General features: G+C 36.4%; 1 protein-coding gene across 6 annotated transcripts in view; it reads right to left on the bottom strand.

Annotated features, from left to right (window-relative positions):
- The window catches only part of lypla1 (lysophospholipase 1), a 46,775-nt gene extending 24,125 nt beyond the window's left edge, over positions 1–22,650 (bottom strand). The window contains exons 1-9 of one of the 6 annotated variants that reach the window (XM_079440766.1): positions 22,453–22,626; positions 22,280–22,351; positions 22,156–22,187; positions 21,993–22,058; positions 9,530–9,577; positions 9,358–9,428; positions 9,197–9,270; positions 4,739–4,840; positions 2,270–3,548 (exon numbers count right to left, since the gene is read on the bottom strand). In XM_079440766.1, coding sequence (XP_079296892.1) covers positions 3,435–3,548; positions 4,739–4,840; positions 9,197–9,270; positions 9,358–9,428; positions 9,530–9,577; positions 21,993–22,058; positions 22,156–22,187; positions 22,280–22,345 — 573 coding nt within the window. In that variant the 5' untranslated portion in view covers positions 22,346–22,351; positions 22,453–22,626 and the 3' untranslated portion in view covers positions 2,270–3,434. Of the gene's footprint in view, positions 1–2,269; positions 3,549–4,738; positions 4,841–9,196; positions 9,271–9,357; positions 9,429–9,529; positions 9,578–21,992; positions 22,059–22,155; positions 22,188–22,279; positions 22,352–22,452 lie in introns of those variants that run through there. The other 5 variants (XM_079440761.1, XM_079440762.1, XM_079440764.1 and 2 more) reach the window with 5 other exon arrangements.
- Between the last annotated feature and the right edge of the window lie 1,142 nt (positions 22,651–23,792).

Below are 23,792 nucleotides of genomic sequence, written 5' to 3'. Positions count from 1 at the left end.
GTAGACCCCTCCATGATTTCTAAGTAGGAGAACTTGCAAAATCACAGAGTGATCAAATAATTATTGACCTCACTGTATGTATGTGTGTGTGTGTGTATATGTATATATATATATATATATATATATATATATATATATATATATATATATATATATATATTAGTGCTGTCAATCGATTAAAAAATGTAATGGCGTTAATCACAGTCCTGGACTGTGATTAATCGCGATTAGTCGCAAATTTAAAATACTAGGATTTACCTGTAAATGTGTTGAAATAAAGGAATGCATGACAAACAAGTTTAAGGAAACATAACCTTTCACATCTCCACCAGGTATGAGACATAATCCTTATTATTCTTTTGTTTTAATTCAGCCATTATCAGCCTTTATACTGAAAATAAAACGTTTATCAAGCCACATCGCTTCAATCCCAGTAAACATTTACCCAACTATTATCAAAAGTATTTCTAAATAAATGCAACAATACTTAATGTAAGGTCGCAAGAAAATGTTTTATGACAAAATGCATTATGAAGAAGAATTGGACCTGTTCTGCAGGTGCATTAGAGCTAACATTAGCATCATGCTATTGCTACATAAGACAATTTATGAGATTAATAGTACACTTTTACTCAGAACTCACTTTAAACCACCATCGAGTGTTTGTAATAACTTCCTTTTGCGATCACATGTGTATATATAGGCTACACTTTGGGCAGCAGCGGTACATTATAAAAGTAGCCCAAAAAAATGCAACCCACGGCTCTGTAATTTTTCCCGTGACTGTGCCCAATTGTGCAGGAAAACCGCAACACTGGTTCGCTGCACATCACATATGAGTATACATCTCTCTTTCTCGGACTCGCTCTCTCTCTCTCTCCGCGTTCGCTTCACTTTTGTCGAGCCTGGCGTCATAATCACACAATTCCTGCGTCCCAATGTGCATACTATCCACCCTATCTGCCCTAAATAGTATTGAAAATTACTAATATCACATAGAATTTAGGATGGATAGTGTGCACATTGGGACGCAGGCAATGATTACCTTCCGCGCTGCAATGACGGCAAAAAGTTATCAAACGATTAATTTGCGTTAAAAAAATATGAACGCGTTAAAATTTTTAGATTAATCACATGCGTTAACGCTGACAGCCCTAATATATATATATAAGTCGCTTTGGATAAAAGCGTCTGCTAAATGACTAAGTGTAAAATGTAAAAACAGTCTCTTGATGCCAAATAATGGCAGAACAATGTAATAAAATCACCATCACGAACACACACCGTTTCCTAATACTAAATACTACTATCATTTATATAAAATATTATTTATTGAATAATAATATTTAATAAACAACAACAGCCATCATAAAAGTTGCTATGCAATTCAGCCAAAAGTACAAAGGTGCTGCTCTGATATACAGCACTGAAGTTACATAAACATAATGAGATTTTACCAAAACTATTTGCTCTGGAACAAATAATAGATTAATGAGACCAAAGACTGCCCATTAGATTTACCCAAAACAAAACATATCTCATGTTTAACCACTATAGAGACATCAGAGCCAGCGGCAAATTCCAAAAGATCTGTCCAAGTTGAGGCTGCTCATGGTGGGTTCATGAGCACTGAACAGCCCCTGACATCCTGGAGCTCAGATCTCTGAAAACATTGAGGAAGAGACGTTATATTGATTCACAAACCAAATATTTGAAGTCCAAACCAGTGCATTCTCATCTAAAAACTCTTAAAACTGCATTCTGTGACACAAAAACAGTATTATTCTTATAGTGGATTTGGGAGTCCTCCAACTTTCACACTGAGCGCGATGCGAAAAAGCAAGGGGAATCACCGACGAAAGGTGCTTTCACACCGAGCACAAACCAATTGATCACCTTCTGCTAATTCGCACCTTCTGCCCCAAGCAGCAATCAATTTTTCTCATATGTGTATCTCATATATGGTCCGCTGCTCAATATACAGCATTAAATTAAGATAAAGTGCAACACCAGAAACACAAACTATCTATAGTCTAATGCTTACAAGAATACATCTTAATTTAAATAGGAGGTACAATTAGCATAAAGCTACATTTGAAAATGTATGAGTATTTATGTTTTTGCTTAAAGCCCACTTTAAACCACCATCGAGTGCTTGTAATAGCTTCCGTTTGAGATCTAAAGTGGATTTTTATTCTATTATAGGCAGACAAGCACTGTCTGTTTGCTTTGTATGCTTTATAATGGATTAAACGCGACACCAGCTACTCATTTGTCATAAACATCCTTTATTCTTATAAAAATATCATGAGCTACATAAAACACATACAGAATATATCATCATAATCATGTTTATTTGCTTTCATATTTCATGTATAGATTTTTTTTTCTAATTTTTTCATACGTAATGGCAGGAGATATTATCCCATGATTGACAGATCTTGAGTAAATACGCTCTGAGATCTGACTCCTAACACTCACGTCCGTGGAAGAAAATGGACAGTGCTCTCCAGATCACATTCAGTGGAGATATAATAGAAAATATAGCTGCAAGCAGCGATTACCGGGGTTCAAGAACTTAAGGTGGTCTTGGCCAACCTGGATGTATGGCTGACAGTTAAACACATCCAAAATGGAGAATAGGCTCACACATACACACACTGAAGTTAAATGATTAAACTAGTATGTTTACATTTACATTTATTCATTTAGCTGACGCTTTTATCCAAAGCGACTTACAATTGCTATATATGTCAGAGGTCGCACGCCTCTGGAGCAACTAGGGGTTAAGTGTCTTGCTCAGGGACACATTGGTGTCTCACAGTGGATTCGAACCCGGGTCTCTCACACCCTCTCACACCAAAGGCATGTGTCTTATCCACTGCGCCATCACAGACAGAGACACACACATACACAGACATACATGCACACACATTGTTGCAGATATAGATATTTGAAATAAGTGATGGGTGACAAAACTTATTGCAAGTCTTGTGGTTTTAAGAGTTTATATGTCATTTTCAGGTTTCTCTGTGATCAGAATATGGCAAAAAAATTAAAAACTGACATCTGTATAAACAAAATGGTAAACATGAATTAAAAGTGATTTTAAATGTTATAACAGTGATTTTATAATATCTCCATAAGAAAACCTATAAACAGTACTGTTTTAGTGTTTAATAAGCCTATTAGTGGTCTTCCGCTGCCATCTAGTGGTTATAAATAGCAATTTCTCATACAACACTGTTTTTAACATTTATAACTATTATAGTATTATTTTTTGCCCAATCTCTCTTAAATTTTGGATGCTTGTTTAGAATGAAATTATGCATCATTTTACAGTTTGTGGGCTTTCTTTTAGTATTAATAGGCATTTGGGTACACTATGTAAATAACATATTATAAAATGACTGGTTTATAGTTCAACTATAACGTTATAGGAGTCTTCGCTGTCGCACCAACAGACTCAGGAACAGTTTCTTTCCCTCAGCTGTCAGCCTACTGATCTCCAATCTCAGGCGCTGAACACTACACCCAAGATGGACCACCTAATGGTTTATAAAAAAAAAAAAAAAACTGCACTGTTCAACAACCTGTCTGCACTCCTCACTCACAATGTTCTTTTATTTCCTGCTATTTTGCACATTTCTGATATTTGCACATTCCCTTGCACATTTCTACCTCCGGATGCCGTGAAGGTCATTGGCCATACATATGCTACTTACATACCTCTCTTTATAAGCACCTTCTGTTTATATTTCCTTGCAACCTAAATCGTATGTACAGTCATTTGCACTGAGCTAGTCTCTCCCCATCTACCTCATAACTTGCACTATATGTCATAAAACAATGTATATACACATTTTTATATCTATTTATAAACCTTGTTATTTGCACTTCTGGTTAGATGCTAACTGCATTTCATTGGCTCTGTACTTGTACTCTGCACAGTGACAATAAAGTTGAATCTAATCTAATCTAATAAACAAAAGCAAATGTTCAACATTGTTTTGTTAATTATTGACATAGAGAGTCTAGAAAACAGTACTGCACTGATTTGATTGATTTTGAGTTAAAAACTGAAGGCTATTTGACAGAAGAATGTTTTTTTAAATAATCTCAAATACTTAAAGAACAGTTTGATTGACAGCAGTGATCCTAGAGGCAAAGTTGAGTCAGAATGAGGAGATCTATCATATGATATGAAGATACAGTGTATTTGTAAATATGAGCAATTTTTAGCAATTTGAGGCCATTTACTATAGATATCTTGTGTTTTTGAAACCTTTTTTGCTGTTATAGCGCCACCTATGGTCTATGCTCTATGAAACTTTGCATGCTTGTTAAGAGTTGTCTGTAACATGTTTTCACCAAGTTTCGTAAAGTTTTGAGTCCAAATCACGGGTAGATTCAAATTTTCCATTTCATCATTCAGTAACAAAACACAACGCAGACTGTAATAGTGGCCAGAGTTATGCTGATTCTTTAGCTATTGACAAGATAGCACTGTGCAATCAGATTAAAAGAAAACTTTCAGAGATGAAAGTTATTAAATTTTTATAAAAGATTATGAAAACATGTTTTATAACAAAATGCACTAACAAATTATGCAGGAATATTAAAGATTATAAATTAACAGGTTTCCAGGACAAGAAAATAATATAAAACTGATGATCTGAAAAATATTTTCAGAAATGCTGTGAGGTTGATAGAACTATCAGTTCCTACAATAACCAACCTTTGATAGGGAGTTCTTGAGGGGCAACCAGCAGCTGAGAGCAACCACACCAGCCAGCTTCTGATGAGTTGTCAAAGCGGTGTAGAGCGAGAGGGCTCCGCCCTTTTATGATACAGAAACAAATCAAGCAATCATTAAAATATTATATTAGTTTCTTTAATGTGTTTTCAATCATGTCTAACTCCAGGGCCCTCATTTATCAAGAGTGCTTAGAAAAGGTTCTATATTTTGTCCTACGAATGAAATCTAGAATGTGTGTAAGTACAAAAAAACTGTATTTATCAAACGTGCGCACGGGGTTCTTACGCACACCAGTAAGTAATCATTGTTGATAAATCCCACATGTTCTTAAGCACCATTATCGTCAGCGATTATCGTCAATTTGATTTCACAGATACTAATTTAAACTACACTGAGCTAGACATTGACATCACTGAATTCAATAATGAAATGCCTTTAACTGAAAATTGAGTGTTTAATCTTATTATTATACATTACTGACACTCTATCCTCCAATTTGATACTGTTAAGTGCTTTGACACAATCTGTATTGTTAAAAGCGCTATATAAATAAAGGTGACCTGACTTGACCATGCTCATTCACGTTCATGGTCATTTCCAGTCAGAAACGGCTCCAATGAACAACACCTCCCTTTATTATCAAGTGAATGGATACGTCCTCACCAAAGTCATGGCAAAGAAAGCAGTACCGACTGAGAAGCCATTCTGTGCTCTCATTAAACAGATCAGTGCGCTCTTTGAAAACCCATTCTCTGCGCAGTGCATGGTTTGCCAAATCTTACGGCAAAGTGAGATCAGCCAAGACCATATAGCTACATTTCAAATTAACTTCCCAACTGTCCTTTATAGCTTTTCACACTAATTGTGCAAATGTTTAGCATGAAATATGACATTTTTAATTGAGTATTTGCAATTAAAGGACACATGTGGTGGCACTTTCATTTTGTAGTATCGCCATTCTACCACTAGATTCTCTGCATAAGCATGCTCAGAGTTGTGATTATATATACACACATTCCTATGTGTAAGTACAGGTTGGTAGATCCTACACTTTGCGTGAAACTATTTTTACGTACTCATTACGCACACATCTGTGTTTATGCACTGTTGATAAATGAGGGCCCAGGACAGGAGTCAGGACAGACAGAATTATGGTTACAACGACTTAAACTAGGACATCAGGAAAACCTAAAAATCCAGTGGTGATTTTGGTGGTAGAAAAAAACTGTTCCCCTTCAAAATAATTCTCAGACTGGTTTGTAAGATGTCTGTTGATGAGTTTGTCTACATTACTGTCTATATCAGGGGTCTCTCAGCTCCAACCCCAATCAAACACACCTGAACTTGCTAATAATCAAGGTGTTCAAGGCTACTTGTTAATTACAGACAGGTGTGATGGAGCAGGGTTGGAACTGAAATCTGCAGGACGGTAGCTCTCCAGGAGTAAGGTTGGAGATCCCTGGTCTATATCATTCATAAAGTGTGCTTTTGGGTTCATTTTTGAAACATCATCTCATCTCAAAGTACAGGGTTCATACACATTTTTACCAATAAATTTCCATGATTTTCCATGACATTTGAGACAATATTCATGACTGATGATAACACGGGGCAACTTTGAGCAATTTTGCCAGGCTACTTTTTTTGAGCAATGTTGCTTGGGCACTTTCCCACAGAGAATGGGTAACAAATTTCTATCTGGATACTTTAAATCGGCCGTCGGCCCTGTGTCTCACCTGTTGATGCCAACATTAACCAAAGTTGCCCAGCAATATTACTCAAAAAGTTGCCCCATGTATCATCAGCCTAATGTTCCATTATTTTACAATAAGAATAAAAATCTGTTCAAATGTATCATAGCAAATGTTAACTAAAATAAATGACTATTAATGCTACTGGTTTGCTTTCTATTTGTATTAATAAGTACAAGCTGCAACCGTCACAGACGTTACTCCACGCAGAGAACATATCATAATGACATCATTGAATATTGTCATTTGTTTAACCAATATTGTCAGTTAAACTCAGGACCTGAATTTAGTTTTGGAAACCCTTTTTGTCTATAGTATTCAGGTACAAAAATATTAGAAAGTTGAATAAACTAAATAAAAAAAAAAGATTAAAGTTACAAAGGTTATTCAATCAAGAGCAGTGAGTGACTTTCTGTCTTTTGTTTTTTGATTAATATTAATGACAGACAGCACAGTTTTAGGCTTCTGTTACAAGACCGACTGCACGGATGCGATAACTGAAATTAATGTTTTCTTTCTCAGTTGTTTACATTCACTTAAGACAAAACCGACTGTTTTTACGAGGATACCCGCCAGGACGGCCATTTTTATGGCATTTTAGGTGTATTTTGCTGCTTAAAGGTGCAGTAGGAGATCTTGGAAAAATGCTAATTTTAGCCTGATAGCACTGAAAGTGAAAGTCCCACCCTCGCTGCAAATCGCCATCCAAAGCCACGCCCCCTGATCACATAAACGCGAACAGATCAGATGATCAGAGACAACATTACTACAATATGTCATGTGTCATTCACCGGTGAGAAAACTTTATAGTACAGTTAGTAAAAGTACTACAATACCAGAAAGGAAGATCAGGTTGTTGATGTTTGCCTGCCATTCTCCCTGTCTGCACCATGGTCTGCACAGCGTAAATGAACGCACTGATGACGTATCCTGTCTGCGCGAACAGGGTGTTCAGAGGTATGCAAATACACATGTTGACAGGCAGGTAGGAAAGACAATAAAAATGCTCGGAAAGAGCGTTTTGATTGGACGAACATTTCTTGGTCCTACGCCTTCCACAGAATATATAAATACATTTAGACCACTTCACGTGCTTTGGATGTGATCGTGAGCGTGCAGAAAGGCGCCTTTAGAGCACACAAGTGCCGAATGGCTTAAAAAGAGGTGCAAATTATACATTGTGACGATGCAACGTGACCCAATTAGTTCTGTAATCTGTCCCGAAATGACAGCGTGCAGCAACTTTTGTAGAGCACACGAGATGAGCCGAATCACTCACACAGTTTTCAAATGACTGATTTAATCTGACAGTCTGTGTGGATTTTTTTTTACTCATCTAACCTACACACTATATTGAATAATTGTATGCAGGAATTTCCCTCATTTTAAACGCGAAAGCTGCGGGAATGAGTAAACCTATGTGACAGATATGCAACAGAAATTTCCATGACTTTTCCAAAACTTTCTGGGTTTATTTATTTTTCCAAAACTTTTACAGGCCTGGAAATTGCTGATTTAAAATTTGAGTTTTCCAGGTTTTTCATTACCATATGAACCTTGGTGTTGGATGATTAGCCTACAGTCGGCCTATATAGCTGACAGAAAATAAGAAGTGTGCTGCTAAAGTTTAAGTGGCTGTAAAGCAGCATTACATTTGAGCCCGGTCTCATAAAAATGCGTATAAATAGTATGCCAAATACAAACAGAAAGTCGTGCTACTGATACACAGAAATTGATTTTGGCATGCATATGATACACAATTTGTTGGCGTGAACATAATACGCAGGTTTCATATACATTTGAAGTCCATTTCTGCGTATAAATAGCATGCCAAATCAAAAAACTCGTGCTATTGATACGCACTTTCATGAGATCAGGTAGTACTTTTACACAGAATAAACGCAGCAACACTGCCAGCACTTCAAAATCTACAATATTTTCCTGGACTTTGTATGCATGTGCACTCGTGTATGACATGAAATGGTTTGAGATGGACCAAGTCACTACTCAAAATTAGCATTACACCACTTGCTAACCAATAGATCCTCTGCAATAAATGGGTGCTGTCAGAATGAGAGTTCAAACAGTTGATAAAAGCATAACAATAATCTACAAATAATCAACATGATAGCAGTCCATTAATTAACATTTGTGGAGAGAAAAAAAAAACCTTGTTAACTTTAAACTGTCGCTTCTGACCAAAATGCAGGTCTATAATCCAAAATTTTCATTTTTGGGTGAACAATTCCTTTTTTATGTGACAGAGCCTTGAAAGCAAAGATTCAGAATAAAATCAGCCTTCCCAGTAATGTTCCCAAAGAAGATCAAAGCATCTGTGTCACATCTGAGGTGACGTTCACCCCATACCCATCTCTGAATGTGTCTTCAACGCAGCTTAACTTCTCTATTTTATGCTCATTGCTTATTTGGCTGTTGGCAAGATATTGGTTGTTTTTGGTATAACTGGTTATTAACTTACCACTTATTAATAAATGTTTATTATGACACTCATGATGACATAATATTTGTCAATAAACTTTGATGGTAGTGGTCCTGACTGAAATGTAGTTTTTATATCATTTTGAATTATTTAATAAAACAAAATAAAAAAAAATTAGTAAACAAAACCAGTGTTTAAGTTTTCAAAGAATGAGAGAGGGAAAAAAAGAAGAGAGATGTGCCTTACCTGAGAGAACCCTCCCAACACAATTCTATGAGATGGAATACCATTTTTAACTTCTTGATCAATCAGTGCTTTGACTGTGAACAAATTTAAAACAGTAGTTTACACATTTATTGGCAGATTCTGTTGTTATTCTTACAGTGCAGTTTCATATTATACTTAACTGCTTTCAGCAGCTCTTTTAATTCCAGTTTCATCTTCCTCTGCATCAAGATTGAGACTAACTATGTCAAACCTAAAAGTAACAAACTTTTAATCAGTGAAATATGTAATAGATGAAGACTTATTTAGGCTTATACTGAAGAAAGCACATGGAAAATAGTGTTTATAACTCACCAGGAAGGCATTGCCATGTTCATGTTGAGGGTGACAGGCATTACTGGTCTTTCATGGTCAGTTGCATAAAAAAGAGGGAACAAAAGTAAATGACAACAGAGAACAAGAAAGTAAAAGAGAACAAACAGTAAAAATGTATATGGGTTATTCCTACTATGCAGTATGTGGCCCCATGGGATAGTAAAGCATCCACTGGTATGTATACTTCATAATCTTGGCCTAAGTAGTGAGATATCCATGTACTTTTTTTGTGCTGCTTTAGGGAATTTCACATACTGCTTTTAGCCTGATATGTTTCCCTCTATAATAAGACACTGGGTAAATTTCTCCTTATCTTAATTCCTGGATTAAATGTTGTCAAAAGTTAAACAATCAGAAGAGGCTTCCGAGGCCGAAGAAAGAAAATGTTACCTCATGCATGAAATCTTATTAAGAGTGAAATGCACCTAGTGTTCATTGATATTATTCAATATTAATTAAATAATATTATATTACTAATTATTCTTTAAATCTAAAAAAAAAAAAAAAAAAGTGGATTAGGAAGAGAGGAACAACATTTTTCTTGGCAAGGAGTATGGATTGTAATGTCACAGCCAGGCACAGGGGAGAAAGCTAGCATTGCACTGAATAAGATAAAATTTATATATCAATTATATCAATTTATAAATCTATGAATCAGATTTTATTTTTGATTTTGGCTTCCAAACAAAAAAATATTATCGTGCTGTACTTATTTTAGCGAACTCTCCTTTCCTTCACAGTGATGCTCTTTCATTCTATTGTTGCTAAACTGCGGAACATGCTTGATAATAAAAAGAGTTATTAAAAGTGCATAAGCCGTGAAAGTGACCCTCTTCACCCAGCAGCTTTGTGTGCATTGATAAGCAAAGTACTTTGGACTTCGGGTGTGTGCCTGCATGATCAAATACAAAAATATTTTAAAAAGCCCAGCTTGGTGAGTAATTACATAAACGCAGTCATTTATGTCACACTGAGCACTATGAAAAAAAGCGAGGCGAATCGCCGACGAACGTTGCTTTCACACCCAGCGTGAAACGATTAATCGTCTTCTGCTAATTCATGCCTGCACGCTAGGTGGCGCCGACCAACAATGCATTTTTCCTCATGTAGCCTATGTATCTTGTATATATGGCTTTTACATCGTCCACTGCTCAATATACAGCATTAAGATAAATAACTTTTGGTTCTTCATCAGAAACACAATAATGCTAACACAATAATATATCCATAATGCTTACAAGAAAATATATTTAGAGGTACAATTAGCATCAAGCTACATTTCAAAATGTATGTAATTAATGTTTTTGCTCAAACCCAACTTTAAACCATCTAGTGTTTGTAATAACTTCTGATTGTGATCTAAAATGGATTTTGATTATATAATAGGCAGCCATGCACTCTTTGTATGTTATAATGGACTGAACGCTACCTGCTTGTCATTTATCATAAACATCCCTTATTGTTATAAAAATACCATGAGCTGCATAAAAACATATACAAAAAATATATCGTATGAATATAAATATATCTCTATGTTCAGATACCAACGACAACAACAACATCTCAACATCCATATTCTTTATATGTTGGTTGAAAGTCCTCTACTTCTGTGTTTTTGCGCTCGTGCACAATACAGTCCTCTAAGCTTTTACCGCCACTGCATCGACCTTTTGGGTAACAGCAGTTGCTCTGGCCACGTGATGTAATGCTCAAATCTTATTGGATGGCCCGTGCTTTCGCTTTGCAATACTGAAAAGATTCGTCGGACTGGTTCGGAAAAAAATCATTCGCTTTTTCGGTGCGAAAATGTTCGCAGTCTGTGGAAGCATCCATAGGAATATGGGAATATACGTCCGAAATTCACAATCAGTGTGAAAAGGCCTTGAAGCAGGAGAAAATCAGATATGTATCAGTATATTGGATCAGGGCATTAGGTTTTAAAGCGATAGCAGCCTAATATACCTACTGCAGTCTGTGTCCAAATTGGAAATCAAACAACTAAAGAAAAGGACAAAATCACTCCCCACTCCCGACTGAATAACTGAGTAGCTTTAATAAGGATTAATGTTACAAAGGAAGCACAAAGGTGCCATCTAGTGGCCATTGGTGGATGCATTAAAAGCGACAGAGATGGAGAAATGTGCATAATATAAACAGTTGCAAGATTGTTCGAGATGTCACAGCACAGAGCCCATACGAGAACAATCTGTCATATTTGAAATGATTTTAAGGTAGGCAATAGTTCACCATTATTGATATTAAATCATTTATATTTCCTTGTTGTGTTATATTTTTAAAGGGGTGGTTGATTGCGATTTCACTTTTTTAACTTTAGTTAGTGTGTAATGTTGCTGTTTGAGCATAAACAATATCTGCAAAGTTATGACACTGAAAGTTAAATGCAAACGGAGATACTTATTCGGATACAATTAGCTCATCAGCTCCTTCAATTAACTGTGTTCCATTATACACTTTTTATTGTGTATTTTTCAAAAACGAGAAGTGTTGACCATGGATGTGCACGTGGTTGACGTGGTAGTAAGCAATACTTGCTGGCAAACTCTTCTTAATGTTACAAAATTGCTACAATCATCTATTCTGCTGTATTAAAGCTTTAATCAGGATAAAACCGTATGTGTAAACCCTGGACCACAAAACTAGTCATAAAGGTCAATTTTATGAAATTTAAATGTGCATAAAATAACTAATTTTACATCCATTTTTATTTCTACTTTTCCAGCTAACATATAATTGGTGCCTATTATCCAGTACAAATGCACGGTGCTCACATTTATTTGTGCATTAAATTACAGATTAACAAATGACATCAATTTGTGCCTTTATATTGTGATCTGATAGCAGTATATTTCAGTCCATACATTTGAGAGACATGTTCTTATTTACGATGCACATAAATATATTCAAAGTTATAACTGTAGCATATTAGCTCCAGAGGGAAATTGTATATAAATAATTAAAATTAATTATGATTAATTGCAATTATTTATATCAGCTGCCAGTAGTAACTGTAGCAGGATTAAATTGCCATCAACTAATCTGATTTAATATCAACTCTAAGAAATGATATTTTCTTGGCCACAGAAAATAACTTTCTTATAATGCATTAGAGCATGTAGCTAGATCGGAATCGTAAAAGGGACATTAATTTACAAGCATTAATTCACAAACTTCATTTAAATGTGTTTTTCTGGATTAAAAAAAAAATTGTTGTTATTCTGTCTCTCACTGTTCAAATAAACCTACCATTAAAATTATAGACTTATCGTTTCTTTGTCAGTGGGCAAACGTACAAAATCAGCAGGGGATCAAATCATTTTTTTTCCCCACTGTATGTGCTGGCTGCCACCCTTATTATATTCACGTTTGCACATGGGGATTCAAAACAGAACATACTTTTTCCCCCCTTTGTACTAAGTTCAATTTATGTATAAGTATAAATTGAACTCAGTACTAGAATTTAACAGAATTTCGACCACCAATAGAACGTTAAACATTCAGTGTTTTCTTTTTCAGTTCAGTTGCAAGTTTTTGAAACAAACTTTTATATATGGGATAAATTTTTGCAAAAAGTATTGCTTTTTAAAATGTAAACTTTTACATTTAGTCACTTAGCAGACACTTTTTTCCAAAGCGACTTACATTTAAAATCTTAATGCACAAAACTATACATAAAATATATAAAACATTAATGCCAAATTATTTAACTTGTACACAATATCATGTTTTTCTGGTTTCATGCAGAGGTGGAAAGTCCAGGGGTCAGAAAGTAAAAGTCCTGCCATATGTTTATTCCACCCATGAACTCAGGAGATGGAACCAAGTCATTTCTTTCAAGTCACAAGCAAGTCTCGAGTCAAATCCCAAGTCCTCAAAGAGTTCAAGTTAATGAGATAATTAAGTGACTAATTAAATGATGATGTGCATTAGTGATGAGCACCTGCTGTTATTGAGAATTACATGCAGAGGATCAGATGTTGATGTTTTATTGGTTAAAATGATGCCACCATCATTGAGATCAGCGTTTGCCTTAGTTGGGCTCTTGATCCTCAACTTCCTGTGTTCGATATCGCTCTGTAGCAATGCATGTGGTGTTGTAAACAGAGAGGTCAGTGTTGTATAGTGAGGAGATATTAGCTGTTTTGTATGATGAATTGGTCATCATCGTGAGCTGGTCTGATTACATTCAAAATAACTTTTTTTTATTTTATATGTATAGGTTTTGCATTATCAACCCTGTGAAAATATAGCATGCAAGCAAAGTATTGCTATAATAGTTATAGTGAATTTTAATTTGAACTCCTGTCCTATTTACACACACAGACATCAAGAACCAGCATATGAATTTCAACAATGGTGACAATCAACAAAATGCTTCATGCTGCAATGCATGCTGGGTAACACCGTAGTAAAAATGCCCATCATGCACTGCAGTATGAATAATTATTGTCACAACTGTTGAAGACTGTATAAGTGTTCATATCTAAAACCCTGAGCCGATACGGTTCTTTTTTCTTTCAATATTGAATCATTTGTTTAATCGGACTATTTTTTTTATTTTATCATTTTTAGCAGTTCTGTAACAGCTGAATGTCAGTCAATAAATCAAAGAAAAACCACTTCATGATGTTCGTTCATCATGAGTTATGAGCAGAACGCTTAAGTTAATCTGCTACTTCAAGGTTTGATTCAGCAATGCACAAATGTTTGTTGTGAAACAATATTGCAATTGCTTAGAAGCAAATTACTTTGCATTAAGAGGCTCAGGAGTCCAACTAAAGCAAACACTGACCACAATTATGGTGACAACGTTGCTTTTTTAAAAAAAATTAATTAATGAATTTTTTTTGAGCTACAGGCAAGATAAGTGAAAAATTTAAGGTTTTCACAAAAATTAGTCCAGCTCTCTTCTAGAGATCCCAATATTCAAAACGTTTTTCAAAAAAATCAAATAGTTATTACCTGTTCCTTCCACAATTATTCAAACGGCGAATAAATTATAGAAAGCGAGCAAAGAACATTTACATTGTCAAAGAACATTATGACTGACTTAAGTCTAAACACTTAAGTTAAACACTCTCCTTATAATCAGTAAAGCTGTCTATACACAGTTTTATGAAAGAATTTGCGTGAGAGCTGAATTCAGTCAGCGAGAGCGTGCACTAAACAAAACACTCATCTGAACGCCTCTGATTGGCCATTGCATTCATAAGCTCAATAGACTCATGTATGATTGGTTATAATGCGTAACACTGTAAAAATGCGTTAAAAAAATCATGACGCAACACTGAGCAGATCTAAATTTAATGCTGCGGTCAACACTTGGCAAAACAAAAATTAAATAATCAAAGTTTTGAACAATTATGAGTAACATTAGGCTAAAATGTATGTTTGGCTAAAAGTTCATTTTTTCTTGTAAGTTATTTCAAAAAGTGAAACTTTCATATAATTTAGATTCATTGCATGTAAAGTAAAATATTACAATATTTACATTTGAGTTTCAATTAATGACCATCCCTACAGTATAAATTCTGGGTATCTCTTGTTCTTTGAAACCACAATAATGGAGAAGAGTGCTGACTTGACAATGATTCAGAAGACGAACTTTGACGCCCTCCACAAAGAGGGTAAGTCACAGAGGGTCATTACTGAAAGGTGTGGCTGTTTACAGAGTGCTGTATCAAAGCATATTAAATGCGGAGTTGACTGGAAGGAAGAATTTGGGTAGGAAAAGGTGCACAAGCAACAGGGATGACTGCAAGCTTGAGAATACTGTCAAGCAAAACTGATTCAAACACTTGTGAGAGCTTCACAAGGAGCGGATTGAAGCTGGAGTCAGTGCATCAAGAGTCACCAAGCTCAGACGTCTTCAGGAAAAGGGCTACCAAGCCACTTCTGAACCAGAGACGTCAGAAGCGTCTTATCTGGGCTGTGGAAAAAAAGAACTGGACTGTTGCTCAGTGGTTCAAAGTCCTCTTTTCAGATGAAAGTACATTTTGCATTTCATTTGGAAATCAAGGTCCCAGAGTCTGGAGGAAGAGTGGAGAGGCACAGAATCCATGTTGCTTGAAGTCCAGTGTGAAGTTTCCACAGTCAGTGATGATTTGGGCTGCTATGTCATCTGGTGTTGGTCCACTGTGTTTCCTAAAGTCCACAGTCATGGTGGAAGCCATCTACCAGGAAATTTTAGAGCACTTCATGCTTCCTTCTGCTGACAAGCCGAGATGCTGATTTAATTTTCCAGCAGGACTTGGCACCTGCCCACACTGCCAAAGGTACCAAATGCTGGTTCAATGACCATGGTGTTACTGTGCTTGATTGGCCAGCAAACTCGCCTGACCTGAACCCCATAGAGAATCTATGGTGTATTGTCAAGAGGAAGATGAGAGACACCAGACCCAACAATGCAGATGACCTGAAGGCCGCTATCAAAGCAACCTGGGCTTCCATACCACCTCAGCAGTGTCACAAACTGATCACCTCCATGCCACGCCGAATTGTGGCAGTAATTAAAGCAAAAGGAGCCCCTACCAAGTATTGAGTACATATACAGTAAATGAACATACTTTCCAGAAGGCCAACAATTCACTAAAAATGTTTTTTTTTATTGGTCTTATGAAGTATTCTAATTTGTTGAGATGAGTGAATTGGTGGGTTTTTGTTAAATGTGAGCCTAAATCCTCACAATTAAAAGAACCAAAGACTTAAACTACTTCAGTCTGTGTGCATTGAATTTATTTAATACACGAGTTTCACAATTTGAGTTGAATTACTGAAATAAATTAACTTTTCCATGACATTCTAATTTATCTGACTACCATCAGACTCTCCATCTCCATCACTTGTGGTATTTAGTGCTTCTTATACCTCTTCAGCATCCATAAATCGCTGCCTTTTACTCATTTTGTCTTTATTTATTAAACTGATAACGCTAATTCAGTGAGTGAAAGGCGTTGCCTAGCAAATGTACAATGTTAAAACATAAGCGTCAAGAAAATAACAGTGCGAAAATACAGGCATTATATAGTGGGTAAATTTGACCCGCTGGCGCTTATAGCTATAAATGCCCCGTTTTTTGATCTGGTTTTATCTAAACAATTTTTAACAACAGGGGAATTGTAAATCACACAATTTTAGTAAAAGTCAATGACTTGGAGACTTCATTGAAAATCTGTTATGTACATTTGAAAAACAGCCACGGGTAAAATTTAGTGTTAAATAGAGCAGCTACACCTCCACCTCACCTAGCAGTCCTGCAGACACTTATAAAATTAAAGTTAGGAGGGGCTGTTTCATTGAGGACTGTTGCACTGCAGCTGTCTTCTAGCCATGTTTCATTTAGAAACATAAAATCCAAGTTGTTTGTGGTTATTAAATCATTGATCAGAAATTATTTATTTTCTAGTGGGCGAATGTTTAAAATCCTAACTTGATGAAATTACATTTTGTCTCAACAGCAATCTTAGTTTGATGCATAATAGACCGCAGATTAGATGGGTCAGCAGAAGGCCTTAGACTTTCTATCATGTGATAAAACAGAAATAGAGAAAGCCACAGGTACACTGGGTTCCCGCTTGTTCTGTAACTATTTGTGACAGTTGCTGCTATCATAGCAGGGACCCGACACATATCACTGAGAGGTGTTATCAATTGTTTTTTGATTCACTAACAGTAGATGGAGGAGGATTTTTTAGTTGATATCTGGGGGCTTGCAGCGAAAGAGTGGGAGAGTTTGTGTCCCAGCATACACCAGTTCCTCCATTTTCTGTGAGACGCTTAAAAGTGGAGATGCTGGAGAGAGGGATAATGTGTCTGGTGAGATGGGCTCTGGTGTTTCCGGTGGCTGTGATATGTTTTCAAGAAAGTTGTCCTTGGGTGCTGAGTCTTGGAGCTGTTGTAGTATGTCACAGTCTGTTTGTGATTAGCTCTGTGGGCAGGGCTCAGCCGGGATGGTTTCCATGAGCAGTGCTTGTTGTGGCTGCATGCCGTTATCAGTGTCCTTGTGGGATTCTTCAACCACATGATGACACTGAAGCTGATATGAAGTCCTGTGGTCACTCAAACTCTGTCCAGGTGTGTGTGTGCCATTCAGGTTGAGTGGATTGGCACAAACTATTGAAGGATGATGGAGGGAGTAGTAGATATTGTCCTTTAGCACTCTTGCACCAAGTTTGTTTGGGTGGAGGCCATACAGTTTAAACAGTTGTCTATGACCCAGAAAAGATTGAAGTTGTCGATGAAGTTGACTCCTTTTATACTGCAGGTTCTTTGTAGCCATGTATTCTGCCCAAGCAGTCGTGAAAACATGTTAGCTCCCCTTGCTGGGAGAGGTCCACTGATGAATGACTGAACTTCAAGTCTTTAAAGTGTTTCAAAGAGTTCACTGAAATCCTTCTTAGTTCTGACTGGTCTTTCCGAATATCATTTGTCCCCACATGGATGATGACTCGATTTGCAGTCTTGTGCTTCATTAGAATGTTCCAAAGTTCCTTGTTCACATCAGAGATGTGGTTGCTAGAGGAAAGCAGCATGTCGTTGTAGTTGAGTCCTGGGCTCGGCTGCGCTCTGAGCTGAATGCCGCTGTCTGCTCGACCTTGAGCGCCTGTTAGTAGCAATGTTAGCTGCTGGCTGATACAATCTATGTTGAGGCAAGATGTATGGGGGTAGTAGAACACCAGTGTTTGCGAGCCTGGTCATAGCCGTATCTGGGGTAGAGGATGCTACCGCAGCAATACAAAATACTCGTGACAATCTGAGTCCGAGTCCCTGTTTGTGCCATCGATTAGTCTGTCGATCAGTTTTGGCTTGTTCCTCTACACATGGTATAAACTGTTGTGATTCACTAGATTCACAGTACTCACCAGCTGTATGCTGAGGGGGTCCATGATGACGATCTGCTGTGTGTTCCGCCTGTTTTGTAAGTCCAGCAAGTAGCTTTGTTTCAAGAACCACAATCTTTTGTAGAAGTCTGTGGCAGTTCATGCAGCAAGTAGATTCCACAAGAGGCATTTTCTTTCTCGTTTGTTTAAATGTAGGCAGCTGTGTTTTCCCGTCTCTGGAATGTAAGCTGCTGGCAGTGGGATGCAAAGAGTCTTATTTTTCGTAGTACTATTCCAGTCCCAAAAAGTCTTTAGTTTGGCGTTTGTGCCAAAACTGTGTTGTTTGAACACTGTGCTGATCTGCTGAAGTTAAAATCTTAGAGAAATCTGAGAAAAGTACATAAACAGGGAGCAAAGTGCAGAGCAGTAAGCAAGAGCGTCCGAACAGTAGCGAAGCCGGAAGCAAACCATTAGTTGAGGCGGCACTAGAGATTTAGAACACTTTTGACATAGCAAAAGAAGCACCAGAAGAAGTAACTGTAGACAAGATTTTAAAAGCTTTCAGAAACTACTGCACAGCTAAAAAGAATTTAAGAGACATCAGTTCTGGATATGCATGATGCATTAGCCAATGCATAATGATAAGTTTGTTACAGAACTCAGTCAAAAAAAGCAAAAATTGTCAATTTGGAGCATCAGAGGATGACATAAGAAACAAAATTGTCTTTAGTGTGACAGACAAAAGTGTGACAGAAAAACTGCTGAGAGAAACAAATCTGAAATTAACAAAATTAAGCCCTTTAAAGCAGCACATCAAAAGCATATACCAGATGTGGACAGATACACGCACCAAGATCATATCCAGCATAAGGGGCTAAATGCAGAGCGTGTGGCAAAGCTAACCATTTTGCAAAAATGTGCAAGATCAAATCTGTGTAGGCACTCCAAGCTGTTGATAGTTTGTATATGGGGAACCTTCAATGCACACAGATAAATGCAATCTGTAAAAATTAAGAATTGTGGTACACAAACATGACAATCAGAGGGATCCCTATTGAATGGAAACTAGACACCGGTGTTGATGCAAATGTCCTGCCACTTGAACAAATCAGAGAGCTATCTGGCGATGTCGAGACCATGCTAGTGGCATATGGTGGTGCAAATCAAACTGGCTGGTTATGCATGCCACAAAGAAAAAAATTAATCAAGGCAAAAAGAATCAAATGCATCGAGTCGCTGAGAGCAACCGTGCCTGCTACAAAAAAAAATGAACTGGTGAATCAATGTCCAGATGTGTTCCAATGGCTAGGAAAATTCCCAGGTGAGCATCACATATACACTGATCCAGAGGTTCCTCCAGTGATTCAAGAAAAAGAAAGATTCCCCTGACCATGCTTCAGGTTTAAACGTCTTCCATTTGGCCTCAAATCCTCCAGTGAGGTGTTCCAGCAAAAGAACAGTGAAGCCTTTGGTGACATTAGTGGTTTTGCATGTGATTACTGAGGAGTTGATCCTTGAAGTGGATTATGAGAAGGAGCACACAGAAATTCTGCACAAAGTGATGGACAGAGCCAAAGAATTGAACATCAAGTTCAACACAGACAAAACACAGTACAAAGTCACAAATGTGAGACACATTGGCCACATAATAAGTGCATAGGGCATTTAACCGAACAGTGAAAAGGTAGAAGCAATTGTCAACATGCCCGCTTTAGAAGACAAAAAAGACCGCTAGGCATGACAAAACAATTGTCATGGTACATAAGAAACTAAGCAGTTTTGACTGCCCCATTAAGACAGTTGCTGAGAAAAGACTCAGAGTGGCTATGGATGCCTGAGCATGATGCAGCATTATATAGGGGTGTGCGATATCGTCTGCGATAATATCGTAATTGATGTTTTAACGATATGTAATTTTACAGTGTTTTGCAAAAACCAAACAAAACACCTACGGAGTGCATGCTTACATTACGTGATGAAGTCTAGATTAGAGCATGTGCGCATTTCTTTCACTGCATGATTCAGTCTAATAAAATGCACACAAGAATGATCACAAAATTTATGGGGCTGAAAATATATATATATATATATATATATATAATTTTATATATATATATATATCATTATATCATATATTGCTATAATGATATATATATTTTGAATAACATTGGTGAATATCATTGGTGTTTGGTGATGAGTTTTTGTCTCAAGGTTTGCATTTAAAGTCACACCAGAGGTGTGCAGCTGGGATTAGGACTTGGCTTTCTGCAGACCAGTTAAGTTCTTCCACACTGAATGAATCAATCATGTCTTTTTGAACTGTGCCTTATACACAGAGGCACTGTCATGTTAGAATAGAAAAGGGTCCTGTCCAAACTGTTGCTATAAAATTAGAAGCACACAATTCCCTAGAATATCATTATATGCTTTAACATTAAGATTTGTACTCATAGAAATTACTAAAGTAGTCAAACATGTTTATTAGAAGGGGGTGACCCAATACTTTCGGCAATATAGTGTATATATTATTATATATCATTCCATATGATTAATATCACACGAAGAGTGCCGATTTATCTTCAAAAACAAGCATGATTAAAAATGTGAGTTAATATAAGTTAATATTAAGAGACATACGTTTTAGACACCATATTGCCTGTTTTTGCTCCATTTCGCCAACAAAAGAATTATTCCAAACAGCCACAGCACTGCTTTGCGTCTCTGAGCAACATGACGATGTTTCGTTCCTGAATGAATCAACTGTTTAAATGATTCGGTTCAGTCGCAATGACTCACTTATTAACAGTAACTTGCTAACAGTAACTTGCTTCTATAATTTCAAATACCAGTATTCAATGTTTCATGTTTAGAATATCAAAACATTATGCATCTGCAGGTTAAAGCACTCCATGTCCCTCTGAGCTGCATTAAATAGTGTGTAAATACATCTAAATGCCACTTCAGATGCAACTTCTGCAAAGATAAATTTTGTTGATACTGGTTTCATTTGTTTGGAAACAGCCTAAATGTCTTATTATTCTAATTGACTGATTAAATGTAACAATTTGACTTTAAAAATGGCTTTAAAAATGGCCTATACAAGGTAAAAATCAATTTAAACTTATATGAAAAGATTAATTTCTATCACTGATGTGAACTGACCACACAGAATATGAAGAATATCAAAAACTGCAGCTGTCCACGGTAGATATCAGCACAATAACACACTCGGCAAAATATCGTCTGATTATCATTATCGAAAAAATCCCCCAAAATATCGAGACATCTTTTTTTTTTAACGCACACCCCTATTTAACACACATTTAACACTATTCAGATCATCAGCTTCCATGAACTCAAGAGTGTGTCTTGAATATAAGGGAGACATACAAAACGTGAAGACGTAGGTCCCCAGTACCAGGACTGAAAACCATTTTAAAGTATAAAATATTCCAATATTAAATCAAATATGATTTCAATTTTGATTTAATGAGTTAAGCATATTTCAACAAAGGCAAAATCAGTCACATATCAGGTCACAAGGTATAGTGTACACACCAACATGCTTTATTTTAAAGCTATGAATAAAAATATTCAATACATACGCATGAGGGCAAATGTACTTTACATAAGGTGTCCTGATCCCAGCCATAGCTTCAGCCCATCCATGTCTGAAAAAAAGTAACTTCGTGTAAAGTTTGATAAAATATGTAATGGCTTATCACGAACTTCATTCAGTCATGCCATATAATTTATGTTATAGTTTACCCTGTGTCTCCTAGGCCATGGAGGAATATCACCTGGAGAAAAAAATAATAATAATAACGTGCAATATATAAATATGTAAACTCCGAAATAAGAGCGCTGTGTGCTTGTGCTGATGATGACTTACCGCGGCCGTGGCTCTACAAGCGGCGGGCACAATTGCTGGTAGGGGCACTGACATATTACCGCACATAAAAGCCTAAAGTTTTGCATTCAATAACAGAAAGCTAAGTTACTGTAACTCAATATCAACAGCACACAACGTTATAATTTTGCATTGCGTAAAAAACGCACACTAACCTTTTCGCTTTATGACTCACGTGTACTAGACTTCAGGTCAGATTACAGTCTTCTCTTGTGCCGTAACGTGTACGTCAAATTCGAATAACTGTTCCTGGAACGGTTTTAAATTACCACAACAAACATTCGACACAGGAAGTCCCACCCTACAGCTCAACAAAACACATCTTCTTCTTCTTTGGAATTTTGGCGTATTCCGCACCATAGGCACATACCGCCACCAACTGTTTATATTCATACATGGATGTCCCGTTTCCATAATTTCGGGTTCACTCAAGCTGTATTTCTGGCTGCTGCGTGTTCAGCTCCCATGCTAAAAAACCCAGCTTGTGTGTTCCCCTATTCCTTTGCTTTATTTATTTATTTCCCTATCAAATTCGTTTGTTTAATCCTGTTTCTACTAGGCTATATATTCCATTACTATCCTTTGATTAATATCCTCTTTTAATCCTTTTCCTATTATCCAATTTATCTTCTTTTTTCTTTAATATTACCTTTTATCATTTTAATTCTCTCTATATTATATTACCGACATTTTAATATTACAAGTTCAACGGTTTCTATTACCCCACAAAAAGCACATTTACCTGTAACATGTTTACCTATTTTGTATAGTGATGCATTTAGTCCTGTATGCCCAAATTGTAATCTATTTAAAATCACCTCATTGTTCTTACATCTTCCTAATTGCATTATTTTTTAAATGATTCTGAATTAATTTTATAATAAAATCTTCCTGTATCAGCTGTGTCCCACTTCTTCTGCCACTCTTTTTGAATATTTGATTTAATAATTGATTTAATTTCTCCTCTTCCTAATGGGACTTAATCTTGATATCCTTCTCTTTTTTTTTTTGGTTGCCTTTTTTGCTAACTAATCTGCTATTTCATTTCCATTTATTCATTCTATCTTCATCCTGGTTTGTGTCTGTCATCATTGAATGCAAGATTCAGAATACAGAAGTAATGGATATAACTGATACGACACATTCCCTGCTTTTAATACCTGAAGAATTAATGCAACAGGACACAGCTGATCACTTAGAAAGACCTGTGAGGCAACTGGTCCAATACTTATGCTCACATCAGATAGAGGGATGAAACTCTAAAAGTGCTGAACTTCTTAGCTGGTAAAACATCTATGTGTTGAATCACCCAATAATAAAGTGTCATTCTGTAGTTTTGTCTCATATTCATCTTTTAGTTATATTTGTAAATGTCTTGACTCCACAGCCAAAAGAGCAATTTTGTCTTTACTGTTCCAATACTTTTGGAGGGCACTGTATACATGTATACATATACATATACATACATATATATAATTTAAAATGTCTTCTCTAA

Source organism: Barbus barbus (assembly GCF_936440315.1).
Source record: "Barbus barbus genome assembly, chromosome: 2".
Lineage (NCBI taxonomy): Eukaryota > Metazoa > Chordata > Actinopteri > Cypriniformes > Cyprinidae > Barbus > Barbus barbus.
Note: the sequence above shows the minus strand (reverse complement) of the source record. Positions and strands in the feature narration are given on the sequence as shown.